The 24,792-nt window shown below is 36.2% G+C and overlaps 2 protein-coding genes across 4 annotated transcripts in view; one reads left to right on the top strand and one right to left on the bottom strand.

The window, feature by feature from the left end:
- LOC123529983 (plexin-A1-like) overlaps positions 1–24,792 on the bottom strand; it is a 63,223-nt gene that overhangs the window by 26,815 nt on the left and 11,616 nt on the right. For 2 of the 3 annotated variants that reach the window (XM_053521927.1, XM_053521926.1), the window contains exons 3-9: positions 22,176–22,364; positions 21,544–21,672; positions 19,465–19,565; positions 17,570–17,675; positions 16,888–17,093; positions 13,291–13,494; positions 11,989–12,085 (exon numbers count right to left, since the gene is read on the bottom strand). In XM_053521927.1, coding sequence (XP_053377902.1) covers positions 11,989–12,085; positions 13,291–13,494; positions 16,888–17,093; positions 17,570–17,675; positions 19,465–19,565; positions 21,544–21,672; positions 22,176–22,364 — 1,032 coding nt within the window. The remainder of the gene's footprint in view (positions 1–11,988; positions 12,086–13,290; positions 13,495–16,887; positions 17,094–17,569; positions 17,676–19,464; positions 19,566–21,543; positions 21,673–22,175; positions 22,365–24,792) is intronic. The other variant, XM_053521928.1, reaches the window with a different exon arrangement.
- Positions 2,715–6,893, top strand: LOC123529984 (uncharacterized). Its single transcript, XM_045310651.2, has 2 exons — positions 2,715–2,832; positions 4,638–6,893. The coding sequence occupies exon 2, from the start codon at positions 5,096–5,098 to the stop codon at positions 6,761–6,763; it is 1,668 nt and encodes a 555-aa protein (XP_045166586.2). The 5' UTR covers positions 2,715–2,832; positions 4,638–5,095; the 3' UTR covers positions 6,764–6,893.

The raw sequence follows: 24,792 nt of genomic DNA, 5'->3' as shown, positions 1-24,792 counted from the left end.
TTATTTGACATAGTGACCTAGTTTTTGAGCTCATGTGACCCAATTTTGAACTTTACCTAGATATTATCAAGATAAAAATTCTGACCAATTTTCATGAAGATCCATTGAAAAATATGGTCTCTAGAGAGGTCACAAAGTTTTTCTATTATTTGACCTATTGACCTAGTTTTTTAAGGCACGTGACCCAGTTTCAAACTTGACCTAGATATCATCAAGGTGAACATTCTGACCAATTTTCATGAAGATCCATTCAAGGGTATGGCCTCTAGAGAGGTCACAAGGTTTTTCTATTTCAAGACCTACTGACCTAGTTTTTGATCGCAGTTGACCCAGTTTCAAACCTGACCTAGATATCATCAAGATAAACATTCAGACCAACTTTCATACAGATCCAATGAAAAATATGGCCTCTAGAGAGGTCACAACGTTTTTTCATTATTTGACCTACTGACCTACTTTTTGATGGCACGTGACCCACTTTCGAACTTGACTTAGATATCATCAAGTTGAACATTCTGACCAATTTTTATGGAGATCCATTCACAAGTATGGCCTCTAGAGAGGTCACAAGGTCTTTCTATTTTTAGACCTACTGACCTAGTTTTTGACCGCACATGACCCTGTTTCGAACTTGACCTAGATATCATCAAGATGAACATTCAGACCAACTTTCATGAAGATCCATTGAAAAATATGGCCTTTAGAGAGGTCACAAGGTTTTTCTATTATTTGACCTACTGACCTAGTTTTTGAAGGCACGTGACCCACTTTCAAACTTGACCTAGACATCATCAAGATGAACATTCAGACCAACTTTCATACAGATCCCATGGAAAATATGGCCTCTAGAGAGGTCACAAGGTTTTTCTATTATTTGACCTATTGACCTTTTTTGACGGCACGTGACCCACTTTCGAACTTGATCTAGATATCATCAAGGTGAACATTCTGACAAATTTTCATGAAGATTTCATGAAATATATGGCCTCAAAAGAGGTCACAAGGTTTTTCTATTTTTAGACCTACTGACCCAGTTTTTGACCGCACATGACCCAGTTTCGAACTTGACCTAGATATCATCAAGATGAACATTCAGACCAATTTTCATACAGATCCCATGGAAAATATGGCATTTAGAGAGGTCACAAGGTTTTTCTATTATTTGACCTACTGACCTAGTTTTTGATGGCACGTGACCCAGTTTCAAACTTGACCTAGATATCATCAAGGTGAACGTTCTGACCAATTTTCATGAAGATCTTGTGAAATATATGGCCTCTAGAAAGGTCACAAGGTTTTTCTATTTTTAGACCTACTGACCTAGTTTTTGACCGCACGTGACCCAGTTTCGAACTTGATCTAGATATCATCAAGATGAACATTCAGACCAACTTTCATGCAAATCCCATGAAAAATATTGCCTTTAGAGAGGTCACAAAGTTTTTCTATTAGTTGACCTACTGACCTAGTTTTTGAAGGCACGTGACCCAGTTTCGAACTTGACCTAGATATCATCAAGGTGAACGTTCTGACCAACTTTCATGAAGATCTTGTGAAATATATGGACTCTAGAGAGGTCACAATGTTTTTCTATTATTTGACCTACTGACCTAGTTTTTGATGGCACGTGACCCAGTTTCGAACTTGACCTAGATATCATCAAGGTGAACGTTCTGACCAATTTTCATGAAGATTTTGTGAAATATATGGCCTCTAGAAAGGTCACAAGGTTTTTCTATTTTTAGACCTACTGACCCAGTTTTTGACCGCACGTGACCCAGTTTCGAACTTGACCTAGATATCATCAAGATGAACATTCACACCAACTTTCATACAGATCCCATGAAAAATATGGCCTTTAGAGAGGTCACAAGGTTTTTCTATTATTTGACCTACTGACCTAGTTTTTGATGGCACGTGACCCAGTTTCGAACTTGACCTAGATATCATCAAGGTGAACGTTCTGACCAACTTTCATGAAGATCTTTTGAAATATATGGCCTCTAGAGAGGTCACAAGGTTTTTCTATTTTTAGACCTACTGACCAAGTTTTTGACCGCACGTGACCCAGTTTCGAACTTGACCTAGATATCATCAAGGTGAACATTCTGACCAATTTTCATGAAGATCCATTGAAAATTATGGCCTCTAGAGAGGTCACAAGGTTTTTCTATTTTTAGACCTACTGACCTAGTTTTTGAAGGCACGTGACCCAGTTTCGAACTTGACCTAGATATCATCAAGGTGAACATTCTGACCAACTTTCATAAAGATCCCATGAAAAATGTGACCTCTAGAGTGGCCACAAGCAAAAGTTTACGGACGCATGGACGCACGAACGGACGGATGGACAGACGGACGACGGACACCGCGCGATCACAAAAGCTCACCTTGTCACTTTGTGACAGGTGAGCTAATAAAAACAAATTATTCTTTAATCTTTCTTCATATTTGAAAGACAGATACTAATAAACTTTGATAATGTGGCAGTTGACCTCAATACAATCAACACTGTTTATTTTCCAATACAGGTAAATCCAATATTTGCTTTACAATAGATCTATGACGGATATTCTTTGAACACCCCTGGACTTATTGGACTCAACTGCCACATTATCAAAGTTTATTAGTATATTCTATTACAAAGGTAAGTAACAAGTGACTCGCAAAACCTGTTTCATTGTTGGAGTTGTCCTTCTGTCAAAACAGAAAGAGGAAGTTAAAAAAAAAAATTCCATACAACTATAAATATTCACATTAAATATACAGTCTAGAAATCATAGAATTTGAAGAAGTTTAATTACAGATTTGCTAACTTCAAACAAAACAAAGGTATCTATCAACAAAATAACTGTTTTCTTTTGTATTTCCATGCTTTGCATGAAGAAAATGAGAAATAACAAGCATCTAGTTACAAATTGACAGTGACATATATAAGGCCAAGACAATGTGTTTAATGTCTTAACATGTGATTGAATTAATGTAGCAATATGCACATAAATCAGTGTAATTAGTTAAAATTTCAATCACATTTTGTTCATACAGTGTAAGATGGTTATTCCTCTATGTTCTCAAAACTATTCTGTAAAGAGATTGACTGAATAAGTTTGCAGATGAAGTTTTGAAAACACATTTATTCAGGAACGGCCTAAATTTTCCACCTGAAAACTTGAAATATACTGGTTTCAGACCAGTTTCCAATAAAAAATGAGTGTTTTCATTTTATTTATTTTTAAATACAAATTAATTACAAAAATAATCTACAAATCGTTAAACTTTGCAAGGATATGGATGTAAGCAATACCAGCCTTATCTGCGCCTGCGTCCAAAAACAGAGGCTCCGAAAGGGCAGTCTAATTAACGTTAATTGGTTTATCTACAGTACCAGTTTCCGATAAATGGTTTTGTATGCAGCTTTAAAATTATTATGACTGAAAATCTTTTATAATTTTGATTTTAAATTATGTAATTAACCTTTACTACTTTTTCCCATAAATCGTACAGGGTGTGGCTATCTTCCGTTCCGTTACGTACGGTACCGTACAGCACCTGTATAATCATATCATGCAATACTTCAGACAAGCATCTTTCACATTGTGTATTTGTCTAGCTTGTAGACAGTAGTTTATTTGATTACTGTATACATTGTACCCTCGGTATACAGGAGTTTTATATCGACTTTAAGCTGTGTTAATATAGATTAAAAAAAAGATAAAAATTTAAGCAGAGGCTGGGATTCTAACCCACGACCTCTCACACCTGAGGCGAGCGCTCTACCTTGTTACTAAATACCCATGTGATGCACTAGCAATATAATTTCCTTAATACTTTATCCAATTATAAAGGGAGTGTAATTCTACAACGGAGTGCAAATCATAAGCTCAGGATTTACCTCCCTGGAATTGGACAAACATGGGTTTGTCTTCCGCGCATGCATGTCATGTGGAATCCCTCAGATGTAAACAAAACAGAAAGTTGATTGCTTAATAAAGAAGGTAGAATTTCCCTGTAAACACTTGCCATTGATGAACGAAATTTCGCTCGATGCTTGCTTGTGAAACAGCGTTCCAAAACATATAGTACTCCCTTTATATATATATATATAAAGGGTTACATGAAAGGAGAAATTACGAGAATTCGGATACTGGTACTGTTCGGATACAGTCCGATAGCAGTAGCTGTATATTACCTGAGTGTATTATAAGAATCATTTTCATGAAGTTTTTGTTGGTGAAAAAGTAGGTCACTAGGTCCTGGTTGGTCTTTTAAAGATTTATATAATTATGTCAGTCAATTTGTAACTAGATACTTGTTAACTTATTTCTCATTCTCTTCATGCAAAGCATGTATAATTACCATCATGGAAATACAAAAGGATACAGTTATTTTGAGGTGCCTCTTTAAAACTTTTGGACATTTTCCTCATAGTAATAGACTGCACACTGAATTAATTATAAGCCTGACAACGACATAAAATTTTATCAAATTTCACAATTGCTCTCAACAATGGCAGTCTTTCCACCTTATGAAATAAATAAGAGTATTAGAATAAATTAAAGTATCCTGATAGAGAATCCTCCAAATGATGAGCAGGAATCAGTCTACAAAATAATCAACTTTGTTTTCTTTATTTTCAGAATGTTTCAACAACCACGTTATTTTGAGAATGTGTCACTGAGATTGTCAGAGGTTCTTGCTGATATAGGAGTGAATGAGAAAATTGTTCAGAAAAGAAGAAGAACATTCCTGCTGATGGAATCTATGAGTACAATATCAGCACAACTAATGAATGTGAATGAGTTATGTTCATCATACTTCTTAGGCAGTCAGTCTGAGGGTTCTACTACACCGGGACTTAAATCAGATAGTGATAAACTTATCTATGATAATGACAATAATCTGATACAAGACTGGGCTGAATGGGAACCTGATGTGAGAAATTACTTGATGATACAGGATGAGACTGTATCACCTGGTTATTGTCTTATACAGCTCCTGAGAAATGATTCTCCTCTTCTTTACAATGATGTACATGTATCTAACCAATATCATTTCAGAGACAGAACAGGAAGAATACTGCTAAAAAAACATAGTCATGACAGAAATTGCAGCTGCTTCTTTTTATGGGCGAGGACTGAGACACGGTCCAGCATATGCAGAACAAGGACAACCAGGGTTTAATGATATTGACATTGTTTTTGCTTTCCCCTGTACATCATGGCCTCTACAAGCTAGACAATGGTTAGACTGGCAAGGTGTAGGTCAGTGGCCTTCAGATCTCATGAAGAGGTATTGTAGCAGTACTGGATGTTTTGCTGTTGGTGTTGGAAGCAAGGGCAGTGAAAATGAAGAACTGGAATGGAGAATATCAACATCTCTAGCAGAAAGGTGTTTAATGTTTAATCTCGATATTACACAGATTCGATGTTATGTGTTGATGAAGATGATCTTAAAAACCTTCATCAAACCATACTTTGAAGACACCATTTCAAGTTTCATGTGTAAAACAGTTCTGTTCCATTGTATTGCAAATACATGTTTAAACATTTGGAGAGAAAAACACTTACTTGTTTGTCTATCATTGTGTTTATCTGTCCTGTATAAAAGCATCTTAAATGAAAACTGTCCACATTTTATCATATCTGGAAACAATTTGATGCGAGGACATATTCCTCATGAATCTAAACCTTACATTCTTGAAATACTGAACTACATCATAAACAGCGAAGGAAGAGCATTACTGGGTATTGAGTGTGATTCTCTTGGTGCAAGGCTTCAGCTAAAGTTGAGTAATTTGCTCTTTGGGTTTGAATTCAAAACAAATGACATTATTTCAGGGCATTTATTACAATTAACTGCACATTTCATTCATTTCAAAATACAAGAATGTCTAATTGAAATTACAAACAGTAGTTATGAAGAAGCTATACAAACACTGCTGAAGGATATTTTCAAACTAGCCATTATTTATGATCAATCCCTGGGACTGGATAAAACAGCTTGCAGTCTTCTGGCTCCACAGTTCTGTACCACTCTTGGATCTGTCCTGGGGTCCTACAACATTCAACTGTTCAATGCTATATCAGCAAAAGCTTTCACCTGGATCTCAATGGGTCTGAACACAGATGTTTCATCTAGTAAACTGAAGCTGGCATCCATGTTATACTGTATAGGGGATACTCAAAGAACAGAAATTGTTCTCAGAGACACTGAAGCAAACTATGACCTAAACATTGTTGAGCCAATTTGTAGGTGTTATAGTTTTATCAAACAAGCTACAAGAAGAGGATTCTTTGCAATATCTAACAATCATAATGTAGAAGCTATACAGTACACTACAGCATTCTGTGTCACATTTCTGCCATGTGAAATTAACTGTGTTCCGCATGAACTAAGATATGAAATGTTTAGATCTACACAGGAGGACCTACCTTTCAGAGGTATACTTGACTTCTGGATGGACTGGGCAGTGGTAGATTCTCTCCCTTACCTGTACTTTCTACAATACAAGACCTACAGCAATATTCAGAGACATCAAGAAAAGCAAAGAGCACTTTTCAACCTAGTCAAAACCATTGACCAGGAACCAAACCTTGCACACAGGGAAACAGCTCTAAATCTACTGGGACAGTGTATGGAACAAGAGGACCGAGCTAGAGATGCTTTACATTGTTATTTATTATCTCTAAATCTAAGGGAGAGAAACAATGCTGCCAAGCTCCATATCTGTAGACTGCTGTCTACTTTGGTAAATGACTATTAGTTTTAAATGAACAAATAAGTTATTTGAACAGTAAGTTTGTCCATATCTGTCAAATATCATAAGTAACCTGTAAGGGACATAAATATTCCAAGTTATCAGACCAGTAAGTGGAGAATATCATTTATTTATTTATTTTGTTTGTTGGGTTTAACGTCGCACAGACACAATCATTGGTCACATGGCGACTTTCCAGCTTTGATGGTGGAGGAAGACCCCCGGGTGAGGTGCCTCTCCGTGCATTATTCATCACAAGGAGACACCTGGGTAGAACCACCGACCTTCCGTAAGCCAGCTGGATGGCTTCCTCACATGAAGAATTCAATGCCCTGAGTGAGATTTGAACCCACATTGACGAGTGGCAAGTGATTTGAAGTCAGCGACCTTAACCACTCCTCCATGGAGGCCCCTGGAGAATATCAATTTATGTCATATTTACTTAGCGTATAAATGTGATATGTCCAACAGTTTTAATGAAATGACTGTGACTCACTGTGTGATAAAATGAAATCAAACACACTTCTGTTTAAAATTAAAAAAAAAACTAATAACACAGCCAGATTCATTTGGAAAGGTTGAAAATTTTGCTTTAAAGTTTGTTTTTGATTAATCATATTAAAATTATAACTCTTATCTACTGCTGACTTCATCAATATATCAGACTAATTAGTGTAGCATTTATTTTAACCTTTATCCTGCTAATTTTCTAAAATGGACTGGTCTATCATTCAATTTGGGCAGTACCATTTATTATTCAAATTGACATTCACTGAAAATATACTGACTGATTAAAAAACAGTGCAGACAATGGTCTGCACTGGTCACAAAGGCATAATCACTTTCTGGCAGCAAGCTAAAGGTTAAGAAGGTCATTAATAAAAGACTTATAATCAAAACCTAAGGAAAAAAGCTGTAACATGTCAGCAATGACTGACTATTCAAAAGACTTGTCACTAAAAACATTTAAAAGTATCAAAACACAGATATAAAACAAGAGATCACAGAGTGATCTTGGCGCCCACCATTGAGCTATTTTTGAATGTTCCAAATTTCAAGACTAGCTCAAGGTCAAAATCAAGGTCAAATTTCATTTCAGTACACAACACTGTGCATGTGGTCCATGCATGTGGTCCAAATTTGAAATCTGTAGCTTGAGAAATGTGAAAGTAGGTCACAAGATCAATTTCAAGGTCAAAGTTCATTTCAGTATACAAAACTATGCATGCGCTTCAAAATTGGAGGCTGCAGCTTGAGAAATGTGAAAGTTGGTACTAGATAAAAATCAGTTTGTCAAATTTCAATTCAGAACACAAAAATATGCACGTGGTCCAAATTTGAAGCCTGTAGCTTCAGAAATGTGGAAGTAAGTCACTAGGTCAATCTCAAGATCAAAGTTCATTTCGGTACACAAAACTATGCATGTGGTCAGAATTTGAAGGCTGTAGCTTGAGAAATGTGGAAGTAGGTCACTAGGTCAAAATCAAGGTCAAATTTCATTTCGGAATACAAAACTATGCATGTAGTCCAAATTTGAAGCCTGTACCTTCAAAAATGTGAAAGTAGGTCACTAGGTCAATGTAAAGGTCAAAGTTATTTTCAGTACACAAAACTATGCATGTGGTCCAAATTTGAAGGCTGTAGCTACAGAAATGTGAAAGTAGGTCACTAGGTCAAAATCAAGGTCAGCTCATGTCAATGTTCATCTTGCCACACAAAACTATACATGTGGTCCAAATTTGAATGTTATGGCTTATTGACAAGATTTTAAAAGCTTTTCCCTATATAAGTCTATATGAACCATGTGACTCCCTGGAGCGGGGCCATATTTGACCCTAGAGGGATAATTTGAACAAACTTGGTAGAGAACCACTAGATGATGCTAAATTACAAATATCAAAGCCCTAGGCTTTGTGGTTTGGAGTAGAAGATTTTCAAAGTTTTTCCCTATATAAGTCTATGTAAACCATGTGACCCCCAGGGCGGGGCCATATATGACCCTAGGGGGATAATTTGAACAACCTTAGTAGAAGACCACTAGATGATGTCACATACAAAATATCAAAACCCTAGGCCCTGTGGTTTTGAACAAGAGGTTTTTCAAAGTTTTTCCCTATATAAGTCTATATAAACCATGTGACCTCGGGGCGGGGCCATATTTGACCCCAGGGAAATAATTTGAATCATCTTGGTAGAGGACCACTAGATGATGCTTCATACCAAATATCAAAGCCCTAGGCTCTGTGGTTTTGGACAAGAAGATTTTCAAAGTTTTTCCCTATATAAATCTATGTAAATTATAAAAATAAACAAAGGGCCATAACTCACTCAAAAATTGTTGAACCAGTCTGATTTTCAGAGGGACACAACTAGGGTACCAATACATCATTCTGACAAAGTTTGGTCAAAATCCCCCCTGTAGTTTCTAAGGAGATGCAATAACAAGAAATTGTTAAGGGACAGACGGACAGATGGATGGATAGACCATGGACGCAGAGTAATTTGAATAGCCCACCATCTGAGATGGTGGGCTAAAAATAAAAAGCAGTCAACAATCTTTCCCCTGTTGATGATGTCATTTGCACACTGCTGAATTCTTTATTTAGCAAATAACCTTTTAAACAGACGAATTTCATATGTTTCTTAAGTGTAAGATAGAAAACATGATAATTTCTTTCACTAACGCTGGAAAAAGTAGATATCACAAAGTACAGTTCAAACATGTATCTAGAAATTTAAAAAATCCCCCATTTTGTTTTTGGAAACAAAATGGCCACCATGTTGATCAAATATTAGAATGCTCAAAACTCTGTCATTTTTTAGCCAGTTTTGAAACTTCTTTAAATGATTTAAGAAATCTTACCAGAGGGAATTAACATATGAACAACATTGCCTTTCCCTTTAAATTACACACCACAAAATTTTAATTATACTTTTGGTCAATGCTAAGCTGCACTTCATAACAACCAAATGTTTTGCAACCGTAATATTTGTTTGTTTGTATATAAGCTTATTCATAGTCGCCATTGGTAACCCATATGGGCGACTCCTCCAGTAGACTGTTAGTAATTTTAGTAGGATAGTGCAAGATACAGAAGATGTTCCAATTACAAAAGTGTAAAGCACCCATACACAGGACTCTTATCCCAATGTTATAAATTTTTAGTTGGAGGAGCGAGGGTTCAAACTCATGATCCCTGGTTTCTAGTCAGACAGTGTTACCACTGGACCACTGCGTCCGCTCATGCAACCATAGTAATGCTGCATTTACCTATATACTGGTATAAAATTAAATAATAGCTTGTGCCTGGGTTTGCATTCTTGGCCTTGGAATCATCAAGATAAACATTTTGACCCTTTAAAGATAGGGTCATAAATGTGGCCTAAACAGTGTTAACAAGCTTTTCCTTCGATTTGAGTGGTGATCTAGTTTTTGACTCCACATGACCCAGTTTCAAACAAGGCCTTAAGGAATCATCAAGATAAACATTCTTACCAAGTTTCATAAAGATAGGGTCATAAATGTGGCCTCAACAGTGTTAACAAGCTTTTCCTTTGATTTGAGTTGTGATCTAGTTTTTGACTCCACATGACCCAGTTTCAAACAAGGCCTTAAGGAATCATCAAGATAAACATTCTTACCAAGTTTCATAAAGATAGGGTCATAAATGTGGCCTCAACAGTGTTAACAAGCTTTTCCTTTGATTTGACCTGGTGACCTATTACTGGTGGGCCATTACTCTGGAATCCATGATGGGATCTGGCCAGTTTACAAAAGGAACCAAGATATTATACCAATACAAGTCGTGTGCAAGTTTGATTAAAATCTGTTGCAAAATGTGGCCTCTATCATGTTCACAAGCCAAAATAGCAAGTTTTAGCCCTTTAAGGGGCCATAACTCTGGAACTCATGACAGGATCTGACAAGTTTTCAAAAGAAACCGAGATATTATGCAAAAACAAGTTGTGTGCAAGTTTTATTAAAATTGATTACAAAATGTGGTCTCTATCATGTCCACAAGCCAAAATTGCAAGTTTTAGCCCTTTAACTCATTAACACCTGCAGCCATATCGCCGCTTAATTACTGGTATCAATTTTCTGTTACATTCCGGAGCCACTTATCAATTTATCTGCTTTGTATGCCTGTGGATTTTCACTGATAATCAATAATCGATAAGATCTAGGCATCCTTTGATCAAAATTAGGGACAAACATCTGTTTATAAAAGATGAATAAAACTGAAATTTTCACAACTGATACTATGATTCATGATCTAATCAATAATTTAAAATTTACTATTATTTTGATTTGCAAAATTGTTTTACAGGCCAACTGAAGTAACATGAATATGGAAAACTGCAATATTCAAGAAAGATTGGACATAGAAAAACTGCCATTATTTGATTATTTTATATTTATTCAAATATCATCTATTGCTAAACGTTAAAGCAAATGACATTATGAAAGAACAAAATTATACTTTATTTAATAAAATTAAAAATACTGAATAAAAAAGAAAGATTCTTCGGTATAATGGAATGAGAAGATAAAACAGGCAATACCTACAAATAATCGCTTCCGGGTTTTATAAATCAGAGTAAAATATTTTCATTGGTTGACTTTGACAGCAGTCCAATCGTTGGTACTCTTACAGACGTAAAATCATGCCACGCGGCATACAGTACTATCAGGCGGATAGCGCAATTATGCGATCATCGGCATACACGCCTGTTATTTTTTGACGGATAAATACGACATGCGGTACTTGATAAGAGTTAAAATGAACGCATAAATGCGATCTGCGTCCTTAATGAGTTAAGGGGCCATAACTCTGGACCCCATGATGGGATCTGGGCAGTTTTCAAAAGATACCGAGATATTATGCCAAAACAAGCTGTGTGCAAGTTTCAATAAAACTGATTGCAAAATGTGGTCATATTCAAAAGAAATTGTGAACGGACGGACAATGGACGAAGGGCGATCACAAAGGCTCATCTTGTCACTACGTGCCACGTGTCACAATGTGATGTGCCTCATGCTAATTCAAGTATATCTTGATGATTTGGCTATTTATACAGCACCAGTATGTTCTTTTCTTCATTCATAGTACAATGTACTTCAGTAATAACACTTAAGAAATGTTAATAAAGTACACACCTGGAGATTTTAGCTCAAAACAACAAAATAAATATGCGTCAACAAGTAAAATGCAGGGCAACACTGTACATACCTCAGGACCCATCTGGACACCATCAATAACTGCATACATCATTGGTATCTGTGTAGCAAACAGATTTGATCCTTCTATTGTTAACGCTCTGCCTCCACTTCAATTTAAAAAAATATATATATATATACATATAGAATAACCATGCAGACCTATGTCATTAAAATTCATAAAAAGTGAGTACTCTGAAAGTGACTAGTGGTATAAACTTATTGACATAAGATTTTTGCAACACATTCTTATAATAACCAAAATTAATGTGCAGAAGGTAGTAAACCGTTGCTGTAACACTTTTGAAATAATATAGAAAATTTACATTCTTCTTGCATTTTTACCAGTATCTAACTTTTATTTCCATATATTTTATCATTTTTCAGTGCCACATATACATTCTATGCCAAAATTGATGGAAATGAACATGTTGAAAAATTTCACCCAAGCACTATGTTCTTTGCAATGTACTAGTTGGGTAGGTTACATTAAGAAATAATGTATAGAAAAAAAATGTGTTTTAATGTGTAATAATACACGGAAAGAGGTTATACTTCTGCAGAATAATTTCACGAAGGCATAGCCCCCGAGTGAATTATTCTGGCAAATACAACCTATACTGAGTGTATTAATTTAGGTAAAACAAGATTTTGCTATATATTATTTTGATTCTAATATGCCCTTAATCTAAAACAGTATATAAAATATATAGCAGCGCTTTTCCTTGGTCGCAGCAAAAACATTGACATCATTGAACGTTAACATGACGTAATTTTAAAGTAAGCTTGTTTTAACAGAAACAAGCATACAAGAATAAAGTATATACAGTACAACCTCTCCAGACTGGCCCTCTCTTAAGCAAAAACCCCTCTATAATAACATCATCAAAATTTCCATAAACTTAAATCTAGGGGCCTCTGTGGCCGAGTGGTTAAGGTCACTGACTTCAAATCACTTGCCCCTCATCGATGTGGGTTTGAGCCTCACTCGGGGCATTGAATTCTTCATGTGAGGAAGCCATCCAGCTGGCTTATGGAAGTCGGTGGTTCTACCCAGGTGCCCGCTCGTGATAAAATAATGCACGGAGGGGTACCTGGGGTCTTCCTCCACTATTAAAGCTGGAAAGTCGCCATATGACCTATCATGTGTCGGTGCGACATTAAATAAAAAAAAAAACAAACAAAAAAACTTAAATATACTATCAAATTTACCTCTCAGAACAACAACCTCTACATGACAGTCAATATTTGTATCTCCCAAAGGGTGTTGCTTTACAGAGGTTGCACTGTAATTCAAATTGCAAGTAACATTTACCTCTGAAAGCTTCTCTTAGGATGTATGGATGTGATTTTGGGGTCTTCAACATATGTATATGTCATATTCTTGTCCGCCGAAACCCTGGTTCCATTGATATGTACCACAACGTCTAGCTGTTTGTTCAGTTGACTTTTATATGCTGTACTTGTCTTACAAACAAGTTCATTTGGATTAGATGAATATTTTCTGAAGTTCAACAAACTAAAAATGTTATGATGTTTGTGTTGCAAAACAATTATGCATGTCAGTCACAAAATTTAGGACAACCAATCTGTATAGAGATATTTGTCTTTGATTCTTTATGTATAATCTATTCTATTAATGACTATACATGTGTCAATAATTTTGTAAATATGCATATATTTCAAACAATTTTGCCAGCATTTTAATGGATTAAGATAAAAATATAATAAAACCAACTGCAATACTGCTATAAAATACAAAATTGGTTGATTTACATACAAATCTATATTTCAATGTAGGACAAAATCCCCATGGACAAAATCCAGCCTTTCACTTCAACCAAAGCCATCAAACTTTCCCTTTGATTTAACCCTTAGCCTGATGGCGGCAGGTGATTTTGCCTTTTCGACCAGTGCAGACCAAGATCAGCCTGCACATCCATGCAGTCTGATCAGGGTCTGCACTGTTCGCTATAAAGTCAGTAAATTTTCAGTGAACACCCCTTTGAATAATAAATGGTATTGCCCAACTTACGACCCTTCAACTTCCTTCCAAGTTCCAATGCAATACCTCCATTTGTTTCCGCGATGTTAAAAGAAAACATCATTTTTGTCAATTTTCTAAGTATGAAAGGGGAGTACTTAATTTTGCCAAAATTAGTGTTAAAAGAATTTAGCCTGCAAATTTATTGATTTAATTCATGACCTCAAATGTTTGAGAAATACTGAAAGAAATGTCAATTTTGGCATTTTTTAACTGAAAAGGGCAGATAATTTTGTCAAAACAGAAGTCATGTTTATTGGACCTGGTGAATCACTAGAGCTATCACTGAGGGTGATGAATGTGATTAAATTGTGTGCAAGGGTTCAGGAGATTAGGCACGCACAAGACTGCATAAGCAGACTCTACGTATATAGTATAGTAACAAAAAACAAAGTCCCATAACTCGGCAGAATATTTTTTTCTGAAAAAAAAAAAAACAACTTAACATGCACCATGCACAACTAGGGTTGTTACTAATCACTTGTATAAAGTGTCATTAAATTGTGTCAAGAAGATGAGGAGAGTTGGTGTGCACCAGATTGTGTCTACGGAGAGACAGACAACCTGAAACCAGTATCACGCCCCCCACCCCCCCATTACAACTTTGTTGTTTGCGGGGTTACAATTAGGTTATTGGACCTGTGAACTTGCCTCATGATCCTACAAATACATACAAAGGAATGTTTCAACTTGATATTTGTACTTGTTTCCTAGTCAAAATAAAAGAAAGATGGGACAGGACAGGACTGGACAGGACAAAGTGATTCCTACATAGTAGGGATGGGAACAAGTATTCGAATATCGGTCGAATATTCGAATATGAAAATTTAATTCGAATATTCGCAAATTATTGTATATATTTTTTTCAAAATAAGTATCACTGATTTTGGGCAATATGAGCATGCTAATTCTACAGAATAAAACCATGTCATGTTTGTTTATCATGTATCAAAAGATGTCCAATTAACAAGGAAATAGCAATGCATAATTGGCAGGGGCCATCGTTACAGATTAACAGTTTGCAACAGGTGTCAATGTGTCAGATGCATGTCAAAAGATGTCCAATTAACAAGAAAGTTGCAATGCATAATTACCTAGGGTCATCGCTACGGATTAACAGTTTGTATTAGGCGTAAATGTGATACATGTATCTTTTTATCTTTTGTTCATCTTTATTGCCGCCTGTATTACGTAACAAGTTGTAGAATTTTTTTTTTCCGAAAACAATACCAAACTTGTAGATGTTGTCGATCTTTTCACAATATTTTGTACGACGTTTCAGACCATCCGCAGAATCAGTTTCATCCGCAATCGGCCGTATTCGAATTAAATTTTGAAGTACTTTATAATCAAATCAAGAAATAACATATGATTTATGCATAAGTTCGTGTTGAAGGAGGTTTACGTCTGCCTTACTTGCTTTTTACAGAACAATTTTTACACGTCGATTGAAAATTTTCAAAATGGCGGCGGTAATACAACAGCGCGTCGTGTGTTTAATGGGACGACCTGCTATTTTTAGATAAAATTGCGAAGGTCTAAATTATAATCGTTTTGATTTTTTGTATCATATATTAACTGAATTATTCATGATTATACTGACAGAATCGTGAAATAAAACGCTAGGATCGGCGGGTTTTGCTAGGTAGGATCGTGTTACCCGAAACAAACATTTTTTGGCCTTATTACGTACGATGATCCACGCTTTAAACAAATGAATATGTTGTGTATATGCCAATCACATAATAAGAATTTAAAGCTTCCATTAAAACAAACCGAATATTCGAATATGGCAAACCGAATATTCGAATATTGATTTCAGTATTCGGTCCCATCCCTATTATATAGTGCCCGTAATACCCAAGTCACACATACAGCGCAGATAGCTACGTCTAGCTACGGACATAAACGTAGTAATCTGTATCGATCCGTACCTGAGCCGTACCTCAGAGTAGTCATTCGTATTAATCCGTACCTAAATGTGGTCAAAACGTATTCAAAACTTATTCCAAACTTGCAAGTTTCTCCAACTTTTGAACATGCACAAAAGTTAAAGCGAACCGTAGCCATTTGAGCGTGACTTTAGTCCAACTTGGCTGAAACTTATTCATCCGTAGTTAAACGTACTTAAACGTAGTTATCCGTGCTGTAACGTATCTCGCCTAAGCTGAACGTAGTTATCTGAGGCTGCTCGTACTTAAACATAGTTCAACGTAGTTTACCGCAGACCCGTCCGTGCGCTGGGCAAGTTGCAAGGCGCAGTAAAACGTAATTCAACCTAGTACGTACTTATCCGCGTCCTGTATTGTTTTGTTTGTTTCCTGTTTCTCACCATTTTTCCTGTACTAAGACGTACTGCTCCGTAGTTATACACCCACAGACTAATCCTATCCGCATCGTACCTCAACGCACGGACATATGTATGTGTGACTTTAGCTTTAAGAAGTTTGATGGGGTACAACTGGGAATAATGTTTGCTTTTGTCAAATACATTAAAGTGTATTATATTTCGTTTTAATTAATCCTTATCATGCTCAAAACGATTGATTCTGCCTTTGCGACCAGTGTAGATCATGATCAGCCTGCAACTCCATGCAGACTGATCATAATCTGCACTGTTCGCCATTCAGTAATTTTTTGTAAGCACCCCTTTTAACAGTTAATGGTACTGTCCAAATTGAAAGATGGATGAGTTCATTATAAAAATTTAGCAGGGTAAGGGTTAAACAATCCTTATTCAGTCTACATATCAGAAAAGAAACAAATGGCAATTTCTCCCCGATTTCTACTGATCATTGATTTAAACTTTCTCTAGCTGTATGCAGGTGTGAGATAAACGATACATAGAATACTTCCATTGATACCTACTCTGTATAAGATACTGGATTGGACTCGTTAGAACTTGCATTTTCCGAGGAATAACGAGCCCTGTCTGGATCTGTCAGAGAACAACAATGCCCTCCAATTGTTACAGTTGTAGCTATATCAGTATACAAATACTGCCCGTATATAGTAACCAATGTACCCCCTGACTGAGGACCTGTGTTCGGGTGAATGGAAGTTAAGGCTGGAATCTACAATAATAGAAGAAATATATATAGCAATTTAGTATGCACCTAAAGGCAAAATATGAAAGATATTCCCATTGATTTCAGAGAAAATGATCTTCAATAACTTTCCGTAAGTGGATTAAATGCACTTGTTTTATGTTAAATGATCATATTGGTATATCAATGCAAAGTAGCTTAGTTAAGAAGATTTTACTTCTTAAATCATTTTGAAGAATTTCACTTAATCAATTCAAGGTTTTATGTTCTTTACAAACTTCATTATGACCTAGCAATCAACTGTTTCAAAACACTGCCAAACTTGATCGAAGTTTCAATTGAAATATGGTCACTTTTGACAAAACAAATGTTCATGAGATCATGTCATGAACAGACTCAATCAAACCAAGTCTGCAAATAATCATATGCACAAGTACATCTAAATACAGACCGCAAAAGGTCTTACTGGACTTCATACGTACCTGCAAGATTGAATTTATTACCTGTTGAATATCTGCATTCTCATTAGTGATGTTAGGACAAAAATTTTCACTATATGGCAGCCACCCCATCTCATCAGTTTGGTTACATTCTTTTTGCACACTGCATCTACATGTACAAAAAGCAGATTACTGCCTATTACAGTTATTATTCTCTGATCATCGAAGTTCACTTATGTAACAATATATTTATTGGAGTATAAGACAAGCTGCAATTTAAAACTTTTACAGGATATGTGTTATAAGAGTTACCGTAACTTCAACAAGCTTCTCAGGTGTCAGAATTTAGAACTTGGTTAAGTACAAGTTTTGTAACACAGTCTAGCCATACACATTCAAAATTTACTTGTAAAATCCAAAATTAAAGTTTTAAATGTGCAGGTTTAACCTTTATCATACTTAATTTCTATAATGAACTTGTCCATCTTTCAATCTCGACATCTTACAAAAATGTACAGACTTGCACAAAGGTGAAGGCTGATCTTGATCTGCACTGGTCGCAAAGGGTTAAAGAAATTCTTAATTATAGCAATCCTTGATGTGATAACCAACCTAATTTTCTATTTTAACATGAAAATGTCTATATAGATGAGGTGAGATGAAATGAGATGAAGTATGTAGCAAATGTCTGACGTTGCCAAGTATTGCAACAGAGACTTACATAATAGTGTATTGCTCTGGGATTTGTATAATTGCAAGTTAGCCATGTTATTTTCTGTATTCAAAACACTCAGATCAATACACTAGTGTAATTTCCACTTACTACTTACCTATCCATTTTCTTCCACCAAAAAGTGGTAAGCAAATTTTAACGAAAGCTTTTAAAAAACACGAAAACTTCACACAGTACCGTATAACACCACACACAACCATGTACCACAGAAACAAATGACTTGACATCAAAACGTCAACTAGAGATGCTTTTGAGAAAAGCGCATGTCTCCCACAACTGCCCCTATAAAAAATGTCTAGTTTCCCTAGTTGGTTTAGATGAGTGGATCCAATTAGATGGTCTGGATGAGTGGATCCAATCAGTAACTCAAGGGCCATAATTCAAAAGTGCCTGGGCGGATTTGGCTAGTTATCGAACTTGGCTGAGGTCTTATGACCAAACACATTTTGTTCAAGTTTGGTGAAGATCTGATGAGAAATGTGCGACTTAGAGAGCGGACAAGAGTAAAAAGGCCTATTTTTCGGTAATTCAAGGGCCGTAACTCCAAAATGCCTGGACTGATTTGGCTAGTTATCAAACTTGGCTGAGATCTCATGGTCAAACACATTTTGTTCAAGTTTGGTGAAGATCGGATGAGAAATGTTCGACTTAGAGAGCGGACAAGATTAAAAAGGCCGATTTTTGGTAATTCAAGGGCCATAACTCCAATACGCCTGGACCAGTTTGGCTAGTTATCGCACTTGGCCGAGGTCTTATGGTCAAACACATTTTGTTTAGGTTTGGTGAAAATCGGATGAGAAATGTTCGACTTAAGAGACACAGACAGACACACACACAGACTGGAGTAAATCAATATGTCTCCCACACCACTGTGTGGTGGGAGACAACAACAAAACTTAACAAATTACCAGGGTAACTATATATATATATATATATATATATATATATATATATATATATATATATATATATATATGAGGAACTATTACTATTTAGTGTACTTAATAGAAATACCAGTTAATGAAAGTAGGACAAAAAGCAGTAAGACAAACCTACTGATAGAGGTTCAGAAAACACTGAGTCAATGATGATACAAGATGTGGTATCAATTTCTTTATAAGCCTGTATTTTTTACACAAAATATACAGTAAGGTAAGAAATGACCATAATAGGTGAATGTTTACAAACACCCTAGTCCTTGCTAGCTAACCTAGCCTGTACTCACTTGTTCTCCAGCGAACACCATCCACAGTATGGGTTGTTAGCACCAAGGCAGGTAGTACAAGTGGTGTACTGACAACATTCATAAAGCTTCATCTTGTACAACTGAAAATAGATTACTTTTCATGATTCTGCTGATGTGACCTGAAAGTACAGTCAAACTTTGTCCCCTAAAACTTGGATAATTTGAACACCACCCTTTGCCTGAACTTGCCATTCAGTCCCGGCAAAAATTCTCTATATAAGCCATGCCATGAGAAAACAAACATAGTGTGTTTGCAACCAGCGCCTGCGCATCTGCACAGTCTGGTCAGGATCCATGCTGTTCGCTAATGGTTTCTCTCATTGCAAAAGGCTTTGAAAGCGAACAGCATGGATCCTGACCAGACTGCGTGGATGCCCAGGCTGGTCTGGATCCATGCTGGTTGCAACTGCACTATGTTGGTTTTCTCATGGTGCGGCTCATATAATGTACATTGTTCACCCCGAGGCTCATAAAATTTGAACACCGAAAATTCGAATGCTTGAACTCAACCATTGGTCCTGACAGGCCTTTTATGGTGCATGTCACACTTTTTCCCTCAAACAGAGATGACTCATGCCAAATATTTGCATCAAAAGACTCGTGTCAAGAAGTTCCCTCTCATTAATTACACTGATTGGCAGGTGTCTATTACTGGTATTTATAACAGACTAAACATGTCCTTTATATTTTGATAATCAAAAGTTCATTTGGATGACATAATGTCACATAATTTTGCAACTTCACATACTGTCATATTTAACAACCTTCATAAAAGGTTTCTTTCCAATCTTTCTTTTTTTTCTTCAAAAGAAATAAATATATCATGGATGGTTACTGGATTTATTTTGGGAAAAAGCTCCTTATCAAAATTCAAATCAGAGTTATGGGGATGGTTTCTCCTGGTGAAGACATTAATAGTAAATAACTATTTTAAGTTTCAAGTCAATAGCTTTGATAGTAATAGAGATATCTGACTTCATCAAAAACTTTAACAAAAAATTCTAAGTTAAAAAGGGGCATAATTCTGTCAAAATTCAGACAGAGTTATGGGGATTGTTTCTCCTGGTGTACCCTTTGATAGTAAATAATTATTCTAAGTTCCAAGTCAATAGCTTTGATAGTAACAAGACATTTGAGTCGAATGATTTGACTTTATCAAAAATTTTAACCAACGGCAACGTCGACGCTGGGCAAGTGCAATAGCTCTACTTTTTCTTTGAAAGTTGAGCAAAATACACAATACTTTTCTTAACAAACTATACTGACCCAAAATGTTGAGCATTTTTAATTGTTACAGTAACACTGTTCGATTAGCAGCACCATTTACAACCTTTAATACAACAGATGTACCCTTTATATGATACTGACAATCAATCGGGTGTGTTGTAACACAATGAAAGGATGTTTACTATTTTAACAACCTGATACAATTAAGAGATACTTTAACTAAATAGAAGGTAGGTGAAAAAGGAAATAAAAACTGTAAACAGAGGTTATGAATTGCTGTTTTGGGTATGAAATACATCAGCTCAGACTGAAGTACAAATGTACTTGTGAAGGCCAAATAATGTATTAATGAGCCGTGCCATGAGAAAACCAACATAGTGGCTTTGCGACCAGCATGGATCCAGACCAGCCTGCTCATCCGCGCAGTCTGGCCAGGATCCATGCTGTTCGCTTTCAAAGCCTAATGGAATTAGAGAAACTAATAGCAAACAGCATGGATCCTGACCAGACTGCGCAGATGTGCAGGCTAGTCTGGATCCATGCTGGTCGCAAACCCACTATGTTGATTTTCCCATGGCGTGGCTCATTTTATATCCCCAGATGTCCTAATACCTTTAAGTTTATCTACCTCAGTTTGTATGAAAATTAATGCATTATATTGGAAAAAGATGGATTTATTCAGGTAAGTGTACATTGTTTATTATTATATATTTTCTGCATTTTTTTACGATTATTTCTCATCCCCACAAAATAAGGCCCTGGAAAACTCAATAAAAGATTACAAAGTTTTTATTTTTAGACCTATATATCTAATCCTTGTAATATATTTACCTTGTAATCTGTCATGACATAAATATGTTCATGCCCAATGTCAAACAGCAAGCTAGATTTTATAGCATCACCCTCTGCTATTTCTACATCTTCATATACTGTTGCAGATGTCTGGGTCTCCATGACAACCTGATGAAATAATGAAAACACCTTTTAACCCTTACCATGCTAAATTTCTGTAATGAACTTGTAGTCTATATTTCAATTTGGACAGTGCCATTAACTGCTAAAAGGGGTGCTTACCAAAAAGATACTGACTGAATGGTGAATAGTGCAGATCTTGATCAGACTGCACAGATGTGCAGGCTGATCATGATCTACACTGGTCGCAAAGGCAGAATCAATCATGTCCAGCATGAGAAGGGTTAATTTCTGGTCATAACAGTAGCAATATCAAAGAGGCTTGCACATGAACTTTTATAAATAAGTTCATGATATGTTTATAAATACACCAGAAATGATGGTGTTTGAAAATCTCCAATGTTTCAGAAGGTTGGTGTGAAATTTGAAGACTTGTTGATGAATGCCAATGTAATGAATAATAAAACTACAGGGGCCGTAAAAATTTGTATACAGTACCTAAAGGTCAAAAATGCCCAAGTTAATATATTAATATTGCTCCTACAAATTACCTTGAAAATGTGTCCTTTTCCACTTCCAGCAAAGGCAATCGTGTAATTAGACGTGACATCTACAGTTAACGCAGATGCCACACTTTGAAATGTTATGGCAGCATCAACTCCTACAGGAATAGGGCCATCTACTGGCTGTTCAAAGAATCTTTGGTATTTGTTACAGTATGTTTCATCAATTTCCAAACCCTGCAGTGTATAAATTACACATAAAGTGTTTCCTTCAGATTCATGCCATCTTTGTTCAGGAACGTTTTGAATCTGACCGAAAACTGTCATCAGGTAGCAAGGATAATAGAATTAGAATAGATGAAGACAAACTGGAAAGAGAGTTGAAAGTTATATGCTGATTTTGATATATTCTGACATATTGCTGTGTCAGAACTTTGTTCAAAACTTACAGCTAATCATTTTCACTTATTTCTGTTTGGTTGTCCATAAAAGGGGGTCAAGCCGAACCATCTGAATAAAATTGAGAGACATCTATACAAGGATGCTACAACCAAGTTTCGTGAAGACACATCAATTGCTTCATGAGAAGCTGTTTAAAGAGTTTCTCTATTTTTGACTCTGGCAACCCCTTAAAAGGGCCAGGATGCAGAATAATTTCAAGAAATTTGAGTGAGAACCACACCTGGAAGCAACAGATCAAGTTTGGTGAAGATCTATCAAGTGGTTCATAAGAAGTTGTTTTAAGATATTTTTCTGTTATCAGCTCTGGCACCAAAAAAAAAGCATTTGACTAAACTTGAGACAATACCCTAAAAGCTAAATGCTACAGATTAAGTTTAGTGATGATCCATCAAGTAGTTCATGAGAAGAAGTTGTATAAAGTTTTTTTTCTATTTTTAGCTCTGGCAACATCTAAATAGGGGCCAAGCTGAACCTACTGGTATTTTTTTTTTTTTTTTTGGTTGGGTTTAACATCGCACCGACACAATTATAGGTCATAAGGCGACCTTCCAGCTTTGATGGTAGAGGAAGACCCCAGGTGCCCCTCCGTGCATTATTTCATCACAAGCGGGCACCTGGGTAGAACCACCGACCTTCCGTAAGCCAGCTGGATAGCTTCCTCACAAACCTACTGATTAGGTTTGGTGTAATTCTGTTCAGTACAATGTAGTTTCAGAGGAGAAGACTGATGATTAAGAAAAGATGTTCACACAGGATGCTGGAAAACTGACAACAGACCATCCACAGTACACAACATTTATGTACATGCTAAATATGTAGCTCACATGTAACTCACCCCCTTACTTGCTAAATGTGCATAAAAGTTTTTCTTCCAATTTCAAGTAAGAAACTTCTTTACAATGCCTACATCCTCCCACATATTGAGTAGAGTACTGCTGTACAATATGGGGTAACTTATAATGGTAAAGAACATTTAGACCTAATTATCATTTCAAAAAAAAAAAAAAAGACTTATTGACTAGCTCAAGGTCAAATTTCATTTCCGTACACAACACTGTGCATGTGGTCCAAATTCGAAAGCTGTAGCTTGAGAAATGTGAAAGTAGGTCACTAGATCAATTTCAAGGACAAAGTTCTTTGTACACAAAACTATGCAGGTGCATCAAGTTTGAAGGCTGTAATTTGAGAAATTTTTAAGTAGGTCACTAGGTCAATCTTGAGGTCAAAGTTTATATTGGTACACAAAACTATGCAAGTGGTCCAAATTTGAAGGCTGTAGCTTGAGAAATGTTAAAGTAGGTCACTAGGTCAAAATCAAGGTCAAATTACACTTCAGAACACAAATCTATGCATGTGGTCTAAATTTAAAGTCTGTACCTTCAAAAATGTGAAAGTAGGTCACTAGGTCAATGTCAAGGTCAAAGTTTGTTTCGGTACACAATCCTAGGCATGTGGTCTAAATTTGAAGCCTGTAGCTACAGAAATGTGAAAGTAGGCCACTAGGTCAATCTTAAGGTCAAAGTTCATTTCAGTACACAAAACTATGCAAGTGTTCCAAATTTGAAGGCTGTAGCTCGAGAAATGTGAAAGTAGGTCACTAGGTCAAAATCAAGGTCAAATTTTATTTCGGAACACAGAATTATGCATGTGGTCCAAATTTGAAGCCTGTACCTTCAAAAATGTGAAAGTAGGTCACTAGGTCAATGTAAAGGTCAAAGTTTGTTTCTGTACACAAAACTATGCATGTGGTCCAAATTTGATGGCTATAGCTTGAGAAATGTCAAAGTAGGTCACTGGGTCAAAATCAAGGTCAAATTTCATTTCGGAACACAAAACTATGCATGTGGTCCAAATCTGAAGCCTGTACCTTCAAAAATGTCAAAGTAGGTCACTAGGTCAAAATCAAGGTCAAAGTTTTTTTCAGTGCACAAAACTATACATGTGGTCCAAACTTGAAGGCTGTAGCTACAGAAATGTGAAAGTAGGTCACTAGGTCAAAATCAAGGTCAACTCATGTCAAGGTTCATCTTGCCACTCAAAACCATACATGTGGCCCAAATTTGAATGTTGTAGGTTACTGACAAGAAGATTTTAAAAGCTTTACCCTATATAAGTCTATATGAACCAAGTGACCCCCAGGGCGGGGCCATATTTGACCCTAGGGGGATAATTTGAACAAACTTGGTAGAGAACCACTAGATGA

The sequence above is a fragment of the Mercenaria mercenaria genome, chromosome 13 (assembly GCF_021730395.1).
Source record: "Mercenaria mercenaria strain notata chromosome 13, MADL_Memer_1, whole genome shotgun sequence".
NCBI classification, from domain to species: domain Eukaryota; kingdom Metazoa; phylum Mollusca; class Bivalvia; order Venerida; family Veneridae; genus Mercenaria; species Mercenaria mercenaria.
This window is presented reverse-complemented; position numbering and strand designations above follow the sequence as displayed.

Bases quoted from the DNA above. Each gene is read 5' to 3' on its own strand.
- LOC123529984 (XM_045310651.2), top strand. From the start codon at position 5,096: ATGACAGAAATTGCAGCTGCTTCTTTTTATGGGCGAGGACTGAGACAC.